Below are 12377 nucleotides of genomic sequence, written 5' to 3'. Positions count from 1 at the left end.
ACCTTTGCAAGTGATGGAATGTCAAGATGAGGATTTACTTTTCACATTTCATTACCTGTTTGGGTTTTGTTTTGTTTTGTTTTTGCAGGGCAGTGAGGGTTAAGTGACCTGCCCAGGGTCACATAGCTAGTTAAGTGTCTGAGGCTGGACTTGAACCCAGGTCCTCCTGAATCCAAGGCCAGTGCTCTATCCACTGCGCCACCTAGCTGCCCCCCACCTGTTTGGTTTTTAAGATTGTGCTGCTGTTTGTTTCTCTGGATACTAAAGAAGAGGGGTATGTATATGGGGGGTGGTGGTTTTGGTTTATTCATACTTAAGACAAAGCAAATTAATTAGAACAGGCTAGAGATAATATGGGACCTAGTATATGTAATTTTCAGTGGCACTTGAAAGGCAGATTTTGCCATTAGGGTTCAACTTAAGGCAAAATTAAAAATCAGAAGAAGTTTGAGTTTTTTATCCTCTCCTATCACCTTTTTTTTGTGGGGGGAAGGGAGAGGCAGTTGGGGTTAAGTGACTTGCCCAGGGTCACATAGCTAGTACATGTCAAGTGTCTGAGGTCGAATTTGAACTCAGGTCTTCCTGCATCTAGGGCCAGTGCTCTATCCACTGAGCCACCTAGCTGCCCCAAAACTGGGTCTCTTTTAACAGGCATGAATCTCTATTTAAATAACTTATTGTATTTGTCTATGGTGCTTCCCCTCCTTTCTAGTTCCTTCCTACACCAAAGAACAGTATTTGGTGGTATTTTTGAAACAGGTAGAGAATTGTCATTTTTAAAAGTCTCCATTATACGAGGTCTTTAGTATGGAATCACATTAAAGTAGGATTACCATGACAGAAACTAAGTTCTTATAGAACTTTCTAGGTCACAGATATTTGCACACTTCTATCTACTTCTTTTTCCAAAGAGTGGGAGATAGCTAGGATTTGGCCGCATGCATTGGATACCTTTTTAGTGTCTGTCTAGTTAAATTACTCTTTTTAGAAATAAACTCACTGAAATGTTTTAGTTAAGAAAAGGCTCAATTACAAGCACTTAGTAGTGAGTGGAAGAAAGGGAAGAATACTTTGAATAGGTCTCCTAAAACTTTTGCTTCTTGTGGAAGAAAACAGTGCTTGCCCTTCCACCAAGTAAGATAATGGATCACAGTAGGAAGTAGGTGCACATACCTTTTGAGATGGCTTAGTGTGCTAATCTATGCACATGGGTCAGAGGTATTCTAGAGAAGTTAGCATTCCTGACCAAACCAAATTCATAAAATCGAGTGCTCACTTTTTAAAAAATTATTTTTTTTAATTAATTTTGATTTTTCTCTCTTCACTTCTCCCCCCTCACCCCCAACCAAAAGAAAAAAGAAAACCCCTATTAACACATGTACACAGTCTAGAAGCAATTCCCACATTGGCCATGTCCAAAAATATGTCTCTTCTATCTTGAGTTTGTCACCTTTCTATCAGAAAGTAGTTTTTCTATAGAAATTATTCTCCTAATTATAGAAATTATTCTCTTAATTCTACTTTGCTTTATATTAGTTGAATACAATCTTGCCCATTTTCTCTGAAAATGTCCATTTCTCATTTCTTTATGGTACAGTAATAATCCATTATATTTATATATCTTATTTATTTAGCCATTCCCAAGTAGATGGACAACCCCTTAGTTTTCAGGTTTTTTGCTGCTACACAAAGAATTACTGTATATATTTTTATACATAAGGGTCTCTTTTGTTCTTTTTTTATCTTTTGGGCATGGGCCTACTAGTGGCATTTCTAGATGATATTGTTATTCACAATGGTATGCTGTGAATAGTTGCTTTCACATTAGGTAGTTTAATACTAGAGGGGTCCAGAAAAAAAGTAATTGACTTGTTTTAAGTGAAATCTTTTTTTTTTAATAGTTTAACTATGAGGAAATTGCTGATAGACTGTTTGAAATGGCCAGCAGGCAAAGCACTCCTTCCTTGAATAGGAAACGTCTCTACAAACTGGTCAGAAAGTAAGTACTTTTTGGAAACAAGTTAACATTGCTCTTCCCTGCAGCCTTCCTGACTATACAGGTACTTGGGGGGCATTCTCTTTATCCTTACTTGTGAACAGCTTCTTTCTCGCTTGTAGTGAACTGCCTTCTCTGAGATGACTCTAAACTGCTAGATGACAGAGAAAATATTTAGAGCTTATGCTTATAAGTAGTGTTCTTTTGCAAATTAATTTGCACCAAGGCTAGTCTGTCACTGAAGAACTATTTTTAGTTTTTATCCTTCTTATACTCCCAACAGCTTTTGGCACTCTTAACATTATTTTCTCTTTGTCCTGCTGCTCCTTCTGGTCTTCTTTCCTCTGTGTCTGTCCCCATGTGTGGGTTTATCCTGAGTCTATGTCCTTAGCATTCTTCTCTGTTTATCCTCTCTCATCAGCTCCCATGAATTTATTCAACTGTCATCACTTTATTGATGATTCCTAGATTGATCAATCAGTTTGTTTTTCTATCTTTCTACTTTTCTCAGTTAAAAGCATTTATGTAAATTTACAAGTCAGTATTCTATCTGGGCTTTAAAACAGTTATGGATGACCAAGGAGGAGTGAACTGACCCAGGTTGGAAAGCAGATCAAAAACTTCCATGCTGATCAGCAGTGGGATTGGGTCAGGCCATTGCATTTCTAGCCTGGGCAAGATAGGGAGATACAGTCTCTTAAAAGCTTTTTTTTTTAATTGCTTATTGAAACAAAACCTATATTTTTGGCTATTTTCTTGTAGGCAGTATAGTTAAATAATGAGAATTCTAGGAAGCTATACCTGACTAGAGGTTTGAAATGCTGTCTTATGTGAGAATGTAGTGCCTTTTCAGTATTCTGAAGTAATGAATTTTTTTCTTTTCTTTTCAGGTTCCAGAGCCTTGCTGAAGGTAAGGATTCATTGGTACAGAGATAGCAGCTCCCTTCTTTGAAAAGGATTACTGCTACTCTTTAGATTGATCTTTTGTGGAAAACAGCATGTACTTAGTCTTTGCAAAAGTGCCTAATAGGGGCAGCTAGGTGGTGCAGTGGATAGAGCACCGGCCCTGGAGTCAAGAGGACCTGAGTTCAAATCCAGCCTCAGACACTTGACACTTACTAGCTGTGTGACCCTTGGGCAAGTCACTTAACCCCAATTGCCTCACTTAAAAAAACAACAACAAAAACAAAGCAAAAAGTGCCTAATAACACTTCATGTGGAAAAGGAGGTATATTCCTCGTATAAACTTCTGGGATTACACATCCTTTCCTTTTACCTTTTGTATAAGACAACATATGTGCAAGGCAGTTGGTCAGAATTAGGAAAGAAAGATAAGGTGTCTTCAAGTAAAAAACTGGAAGTGGAAGGATGAAGACAAAGAACGTTTTGGGCTTGTCCTTTAGCTGGGCATTTCCGTGGCATAGCCCTTGTGTATTTGGTTCTCGTTCCTAGGTCAGGTTACAAATATAATCTGGAATCCATTGATTCTGATACTGGGTTTAGGTTTTGCAAGAGATAAGAGTAAGTGTTAGAGTTTTCCTGTCACATCTCATTACCTGTTTCGTTTTGTTGTTGTTGTTTTTTGTTTGTTTTGGGGCAGTGAGGGTTAAGTGACTTGCTCAGGGTCACCCAGCTAGTAAGTGTCAAGGATCAGAGGCCAGATTTGAACTTAGGTCCTCCTGAATCCAAAGCTGGTGCTTTATCCAATGTGCCACCTAGCTGTCCTCACCTGTTTTTAGTTTTTAGAATTTCCCTGCCACTTGTTTTTCTGGGGCCTATAGAGCTTGGTATGGGTGTCTGCATTTGTATTGTTTTAGGCTTGAATATCTGTCCAGAATTTGTTTTAAAAACAAAATATTAATTAGAACCAGCTGGAGACAATAATTTGGTTCTAGAAAAGAACCTGATCTAGGTTCTTTTCACTGGTGCTGGGGTAGGTGTCCCCTTCTTTCTCCTCATAATAGTACTTTAAATATTAAATAGTACAAAGTGCTTTAAATATTATCTCCTTTGATACAACCCTGTGAGGTGGATGCTATTTTACAGATGAGGAAACTGAGGTTGAGAGACATGCCCACTTCTATAATCACAACCATGATTTAGGCTTTTATCACTTCTCACTTGAACTACTTCATTAGCCTTCTAACTGGTCTCCTTGCTTCAAATTTCTCCCACTCTAAGCTGTCCTCTACTTAACTGCCAAAGTATATTATCAAATGTAAAGTTTTTTGCTTGACATCGAAAGTTCTACACTGCCTGGCCCCTTTCTCCCTTTTTTTCTCCCTTTCCTTTTCCCAGTCCTTTTAAACCTTACTCTCCATATATACTCTCTAGCTACGTTGGTTTGATAGGATCACTACTACCAGGATTCCTCTGCCCTTCTTCCTCCTTAACATGGATTAGGCTATTTTTTTCCTGAAAGGAGACAAGGCCATCCCAGGCAGGGACTTGATGTTTGAGTGGTACCTCCCTTGACACAGCTTCCTGATAACCTCTGGCTGTATTGAAGATGTGGCTTTGTGATTACGTAAGGACATAAAAAGGCCCACCATCTTGGAGTCAGAGCATTTCATAATTGGTAGATGTTCCAAAGCCAGAAAAGTCACCACACCCTACCCTACTGACTCAATGCGTTTCCATATGAAATCGGGGTCACTTTGTTCTTCTTCTTTTTTTTTTTTTTTTTTTTTTTTTTTGCGGGGTAATGGGGATTAAGTGACTTGCCCAGGGTTACACAGCTAGGAAGTGTCAAGTGTCTGAGGCTGGATTTGAACTCAGGTACTCCTGAATCCAGGGCTGGTGCTTTACCCACTGCGCCACCTAGCTGCCTCCCTTTTGTTCTAATTTAATATCTTTTTTATGCTATGGCTAAAGAAACCTTTCATCGACTATTGAATGACCCAAGAGTACCTCATTTTGGGCTTGAACCTTAACTAATAAGTCCTGGCCTGAGTCAAGCCTACCAACAACACCTGGCCTACTTTCTATTTCTTTAAAATGATACTACATCTCACATCTCCATGTCTTGCCACTTGCTATGCTCTAGGCCTGGGATACTCTGCCCCTTTCCTTCCAACTCCTTTAGTTACCTTGACTCAACTCATCTTACCTTCTGCAAACAGGTCTTTTCAAGTTCTCCCAGCTGCCAGTTCCTTCCCCTTTCACATCACCTTCATCTCTCTCTGCATCATCTTTCATTTTTGCATGTGTGTGTGTGTACACACTTCTTAATTACATGTTGTCTATCCCATTACTACATATTAATCCATGAAGACAGGGACTGGTTTTTGTCTTTCTTTGTGATCTCTGCACTTCGTCCAGTGTCTGGGGCAAAGTAAGCATTTATTTAATAAGTGCTTGGTGATTGACTTAAACTTAATGTCAGCATTTTGGTGGTCAATATAGTATTAATGCACAAAGCCTGTCAAACTTTTTCAAATCCAGTAATTTATTTCATTGATAGGAATTTTGAACACCCCCACCAAAAAAACCCCAACCCCAACATGAAAATAACTATGCAAAAATATTCATAGTTGCTTTGGTTATAATAGAAGTAGCCTATATATGCAATAAATGAACAGTGGCTAAAAGAGCTAAGATTGGTTACTGAATTGGATTACTGTAAAGCCACAAAAAAATATAAGGGAGATATCAAAATACAATAAGGAAAAATCTGTATGTGGTGATAGTGAAACACACACAACTTAAACTATAGACATATTTCATACAACTATACAAAAAAGGTGCCAGAAGTGATGGAATTTTGAATAGTCCTTGACTGAGATGCTGAACAAAGCATTTTCTTTACTTTTTTTACTTGTTTGTTTCTGCCCTTTTCAAGGCTTAGGGTTTTATATAAACCCCTTGTTTATTAAATATTTGATTATTTTTATAGTAAGCTTACAATAAAAAATTTAAAAATACGACTGTGAAGATAAAGACTTTTTCTATATTAGAAAAAAAGACCTAATTGTTTTCTCAGTAGTTTAATTTGTGATTGCTAGGTATAAGTACCTCTGGATTATTTTTATTGTTCTTTTTTTTTTTTTCTCAAAACATTGAGCTTTTAAAAAAGCTAATTTGTTAGATATAAATTTTTTTTTCAATGCCTCAGAGATGCCAATTTTTGAATATATAGTCTCAATTCTAATTGGTATGTCTTGCCCTAGATTTTGGAGACTTGAGTTTAAATATTTGTTTATACAGTAAATATCCCAAGTAGGGAACTAAAATTGTTGTACTCAAAAAGCTGCATGAACTGATTTCTTTCAGCTGTGATGTCATATAGATGGTAAATGGTGTTTTGTTATTGAACCCTAGAATAGTGTCTTTTTAATAGAGAAGTTCGTTCCTTTCATTAAAGGAAATAATTATGTAGAAGGTAAGTTTTAGGTTAAGGTGGGGTGGATCAGGTGAATTGTCAAATAAACAATCTATTGAACTTGACATTTGGTCCAACAGGCATATTCCCTCAAGATGGCCTTCCTCGCCGTAACAAATCGAAGAAAAGGCTTAAGCAAAAGAAGACTTGTTTGCCAAAATCGAAATTGCAAAAAAAGAAAGGTAGGTGGGCTAACTCAAAGTTTGGGGGTAAGCTGTGCAATTTATGCTTAGGGGAGGCCTTAAGCTTCTGGGTTAGTAAAGTTACAAGTCCCTGGGCCAACAAACAAAGGGAAATCTGAGATTTCAGTGTCATTCTTAGCCTGTGAAACTCATATATACTTAGAGAGTTACATCTTAACTTAGATTTTTGTGATTTTGACAACTGATGTTGAAGGATTGCTCACCAGAATCTCCAAATTTGCAAATGCCATTAAAATTCTCATTAGATAGTGCAATACTGGGGCAGCTAGGTGGCTCAGTGGATAGAGCACTGGCCCTGGAGTCGGGAGGACCTGAGTTCAAATCTGGCCTCAGACACTTAATACTTAACTAGCTGTGTGACCCTGGGCAAGTCACTTAACCCCAATTGCCTCACCAAAAAAAATATACAAATTAAAAAATTTCAAAATAAGATAGTGAAATACTAAGTTTATAGAAGACAGATTTATTACAGGAAGATTGTAATAAGTATCAGGATGCAGAAAAGTAGCAAATGAGAGTTGAGGTGACTGATATTGTATATAATGTGGATTAGAAAGTTGTTATTAAACCTGGCCTTCTGGGATAGTTGACTACCACAGGGCTTCCAGGTCGTTAGTTTTGAGAGGGTCCATGACCTTGATTTTTAAATTATCAGTACACTTACCTCTGTGGAGAAGAAACTCTTACTAACCAAATTCACACTTATCTAATATAATAGGTGAACATACAGGATGTTCCAAAAGACTTAGTGCAGTTTTAAGTTATTAGAGCTTAAAATTGTATTTATCACACAGACAATAGAGCTGGTTGAAAATTTTCCCCATCATGATACCTAGGAAACATAATTAAAAGAAGGTTGTTTGGTTAGAATAATAGAATAGCAAGAATAGTTTTTAGAATATTAAAATAAATTAGCCTGATGAATGTTTCTTGTCCCCCACTATAGTGGTATGCCTTTTTTTTTTTTTTAGTGGTATGCCTTCTAAGTCAATTGAGTACTCTTATCCTTTCTTAATCTTAGATATTAATCAATCAATACATATCAGATCACCTTTTTCTAGATCCTCACTATAGATTTGAAACAAAACTGGTCCTAGCACTTGTCCCTGATAAACTCTTATCTCTTTATACCTCTCATTGCTTTTTACTTTTTTTTTTTTTTTTTGAGATATTTTATTTTTTCCGTTACATGTAAAGATAGTTCTCAACTTTTGTTTATACATGCTTTACAATTTCAGATTTTTCTCCCTCCCTCCCTCCCCTCCCTCCCCCCTCCCTTAGACAGCAGGTAATCTGATATAGGTTATATCTATATATATCTATACATATACATATAGATATATATATACACACACATATATATACACATAATATCATTAATCCTATTTCTGCATTAATCCTGTTACAATGCTTTTTACTTAATAGGTAAGCTCTTAATAAAATGCTTTTGTTGAATTAATGATTTAACTGATTCTAAGCCATGTACTATCCTTGACAGAACAGTATCCTCAAAACCATGGTGACTTAAATATTTACAGTCTTGATGATATCACCTTTGTGGTTCAGTTTCATGTTGATGGAGAAATCCTTTTTATCCTGTACCATTCCTGTTTCCTTTCCCCATGCTTTCATTCTGTCTAGTTCATATCTACTTTTCAGTCTTCTTTTGCCCTCATCTTTTCATTGTGCCCCCTGACACCTCTGCTGCATCATTAACAAACTTCCTACTCAAGTTGAAGTTGGTGTTGTGTAGTGATGCCAAACTTAAGTAGAAGTGAGGGCTGCTAAACTCTACATATGGGTTGTTCCTTTTTGCCTAACCTGCTGGCTGCTCATAGGACTTGGATGAAAATGTGAGTCAACTACTCTTTTGTGTCTGATAAGATGGAGGACCACCAGCTTTATGCCAGTGTTAGCATTGGCATTTGACCTACTTTTGTAACCTAAGGAATCTTAAGTCCTTCTGCCCCATAACTACACCCTTATGTAACGATTGGAATGATGCCACCTGCTGGAGACTTACTGTAGAAAAGCTCCGCCATGAGGTGAAGGTCTCTGAGGGCAAGACCATGCATCTTTTCTTTGGCGTCAGGAAGTGACGTTGGCTTGTGGAGGAAGAAGGGGGAGGCTGGTGCTCTGACTCACTCTCTTTCCTGAGGACTCTGGTGGAGAAGGGAGCTACAAATGCGCTCTCCCTTTAATAGAGGAATCTAGGCCTTTCTCTCTCTCTCTCTTTACAAAATTCTTATTCTCCTTAATAAATGCTTAAAAGTCTAACTCTTGCTAAAGCTTATAATTTATTGGCAACCACTCATTAGATTTTAGTTAGTTTAGCTAGAATTTTAGCCTTAACACTTAGGATTCATGGGCCTTTCCATCTTTGTCTCCCCCAATTAGAGTGTGATCTCTTTGAGAGCAGGAACTATTTTCAGTTAAAGTTCCTAGTGCTTAGCATAGCACTTAGCACATACTAAGTGCTTAATAGATGCTTTTTCATCTAGTCACACTCCCACATAATGATATGTAGCCAACATATAAGTAGTTGTTGATTTGTAATGGGATGTTACCACTAGATATATTTTTGTCATTTTTACAGGGAAAAAAGATGAAAAACAGACTATGGAGACAGCTGCAGCTTTTGAGAAAGATAGGTCAAGAACTCCGAAGAGAAAGGAGATGAATAAAAGGAAGAATATGAGTACCGATTCTTCTTTTTCATCTGAGATAGGCATGTCTGAGACAACTATTCCCTTAAATCCTCAAAACTACAGTTCAGAGAGAGCATGTAAAAGAAAAAGAGGTCAAGGACCAAAAGCCATAGAAGTAACAGATGGCTTCCAGGAGACGAATAAGAATGATGAAACAGAGCCCCAAAAGAACGATAAAAAACAAGGATTGACAGACCTTGAAGTGACACCAGCCATCGGCAAAAGCAGGAAAAAAGATGCTTGTAAGAAGATAGAAACCAAGGAACAGCAAATGAAAAAAAAGGTGGACACCACACTTCAGAAGACTAACACAGGGACTCCTGTTGTGAAAGGTTTGCCAGCACATCCCATTATTTCTCCAAAGTCAGAAAGTAATGACATAGGAACCCCTAAATTGGTCACAAAGAAAGGGAAGCAAGTTGTTAATGGAAGCAACCACATTGTTCCTCCGGTAGCCTCAAAGGTTTCTTCAGAAATGGTTAATCTGAAAGAGTTACAGTTAAGTAGAAGCAGTGACCTAGAGTTAGATGCCACTAGAATGGTAAAAAAGAAACATAAGTTGGTTAGTAAAAGCAGTGTTGTTCCTCCCCAACAAAATCAGGCCAAGTTATCCAAGAGGGAGTTGGCAAAGAGTACAGAAAATCCAACAGATTGCGATTTTCTCCCCCCTGCAAAAAGGCCAAACAAGAGTGTCAGTAGATCACTAGGTTCCTTAAAGAGGAAGAAGAAATGGCTTTTTGGGCCTCTAGGACCAAGGATGATCTTCAGATCCCCAGGTAGAAGAGTGAAAAGAAACACAAAGAAAGCGCTTTAGGGCTTGTTTTGTGCAATCTTTGAGGATTCCAAAGAGAGGAGGTAGCAAAAACTTTTCTGTCGCAAAGCAAATAAGCATTCCAGGATGTCATTAGCAAGGAATCACATTAAAAATAGAATTATTTTTTAAGCAATAAAAAAACTGAATTGTGGCACAAGAACCAGTTCAGAAGCATGGTTTCTTTTTATTTGATAAAGGGCCCTGGGAAGAAAGAAATTGAAAAACCTCTACTGAAAATGACTGTAGAAGGGGCATTGAAAACATGAATCTTTTGACCAAGGCCTTGCTGTATTTCATAAAGTATTTGCTTACAAATTGGGATTAACTCATGAACTAATGTTAGCTATCCTGGGTTTCTTGTAACTGAGTCACTTTTTTTCCTTTTTTAAAAAAATGTAAATAGTATTTTATTTTTCCAATTACATGTAAAGATAGTTTTCAACATTTTTTAATAATAAGATGTTGAATTCCAAATTTTTCTCCCGCCCCTTTTTTCCCTGCCCCCCTCCCCAAGATGGCTAGCAATCTGATATGTTAAACACTTGCAATTATGTTAAACATATTTCCACATTAGTCACGTTGTAAAAGAAACAGAACAAAAGGGAAGAAAACACCAAAAAACCCTGAAAATTATACTTCAATCTGCATTCAGACTCTATCAGGTTTTTTTGTGAGTCACTTTGAAAAATTAAAATTGTATGGCTATCCTTGGAAAGCTCTGAGCCTAAAAGTAAGTTTTTCATTCCAGAAAAATGTGGGTGGGTTATGTGAGAAGAGTAGGGAAGCAAATTAGAGAAAACAATGCTAGAGCACTCTCATTAGAGTTGGAAAAAATACAAGACATGGGCAGATAGGTGGCATAATAGGCTTGGAATCAGGAAGATTCATCCTCATGAGTTCAAATCCAGCCTCAGACACTAACTAACCCTAGGCAAATTAATTAACCTTATTTGCCTCAGTTCCTCATCTGTAAAGTGAGCTGGAGAAGGAAATGGCAAACCACTCTAGTGTTATTACCAGGAAAACTCCAAAATGGGGTCATGAAGTTGGACACCACTGAAAGGACTCAACAAGAAGACATCAGCATACTTAAGACTCCACTTTCAACCTTAATAACAATAAGTGATAGGACATCCAATAATAGTGATAACCACCCATGAATGTTTTAACAAGTTTGGGGACTATAAAGACTATGCTCTTAAGTGTGAGGACAGCACAAAGAAGTAACAACCCATGTGTTTTGTTTTGTTTTTTACTGTACCACCATTACTTTCTGTCCTGCCAATCCAATAAAAGAGTGAAATGGTCTTTGCCCTTAGGGGAAGCAATGTGTGTGTCTCTTCACCCTATGTGTCTAGTTTGGCTGTAACACAAAATCTGCTTTCCAAAAAAGGAACAGAAGGGGTTTGATTAAGGGCATGTGTGGAATGGTTAATGTTGGCAAGGAAATAAGCCACCTTTCGGTTGGAAACCAGAATAAAGGAGAAAATAGGGGATAATAACAAGGAGGGTGGGAAGAGATTTTAAAGTGAATGGCCTCTTTCAGTAAAGGTTAAGAGCAGTTTCTCATCTGAGAATTGGAAGGAGTTGATAGTATGGGAGGCTTGAGACAGTTTGAAGCAGCCTTGTTTTTTTGTTTTGTTTTTTATGGGCAATGAGAGTTAAGTGACTTGCCCAGGGTCACACAGCTAGTAAGTGTCATGTGTCTTGGGTCGGATTTGAACTCAGGTCCTCCCGAATCCAGGCCAGTGCTCTATCTGCTGTGCCACCTAGCTGCCCCTGAAGCAGCCTTGTTAAGGAGTGAGACAGAATCAACTGAATTAAAGGATTGCTTTGCTGCCATGAGGGTCCATTTGAGATTATAGAATATAAATTTATAGTCATAGTGTTTTGTCATCATAGTTTTGTGACTTCACCTCCCTTAAGGAATACCTGAGTTAGGAGAGCACTTGGATTATGGGAGTAATTAAAGATTGGGCTTCATCAGTGCATGAGTAGCAATATGACAGAGACAAAGCACTTGGATTCAGAATAGTTTTGAATTCAACTGGCTAACTGTAGATAGGGTTGAGATTGAGAGTCCAGGAAAAGTAAGCCAGAGCAGTGGGGAATGCCTGGGAAAGTGTATAAATGGTAGAAGGATCAGGGATCAAGGTGAGAATGAACAACAATAAGGACACATGGAATATCATGATCAAATAAAATCTCAGTTTTCATTCATAGAAGTGGAACAGCATCTGGTGATGGCTATTCAATGGTGTCACTGAAGTGGCAT

The 12377-nt window shown here is 37.7% G+C and overlaps 1 protein-coding gene across 2 annotated transcripts in view; it reads left to right on the top strand.

Moving 5' to 3' along the window:
• Positions 1-10598, top strand: part of RRP1 (ribosomal RNA processing 1) — a 41837-nt gene extending 31239 nt beyond the window's left edge. For both annotated transcript variants that reach the window (XM_043990736.1, XM_043990737.1), the window contains 4 exons: positions 1902-1999; positions 2887-2906; positions 6458-6559; positions 9177-10598. In XM_043990736.1, the coding sequence (XP_043846671.1) occupies positions 1902-1999; positions 2887-2906; positions 6458-6559; positions 9177-10102 (1146 nt within the window). In that variant the 3' untranslated portion in view covers positions 10103-10598. The remainder of the gene's footprint in view (positions 1-1901; positions 2000-2886; positions 2907-6457; positions 6560-9176) is intronic.
• The last annotated feature ends 1779 nt before the right edge of the window (positions 10599-12377 follow it).

Source organism: Dromiciops gliroides, chromosome 3 (assembly GCF_019393635.1).
Source record: "Dromiciops gliroides isolate mDroGli1 chromosome 3, mDroGli1.pri, whole genome shotgun sequence".
NCBI classification, from domain to species: Eukaryota; Metazoa; Chordata; class Mammalia; order Microbiotheria; family Microbiotheriidae; genus Dromiciops; species Dromiciops gliroides.
This window is presented reverse-complemented; position numbering and strand designations above follow the sequence as displayed.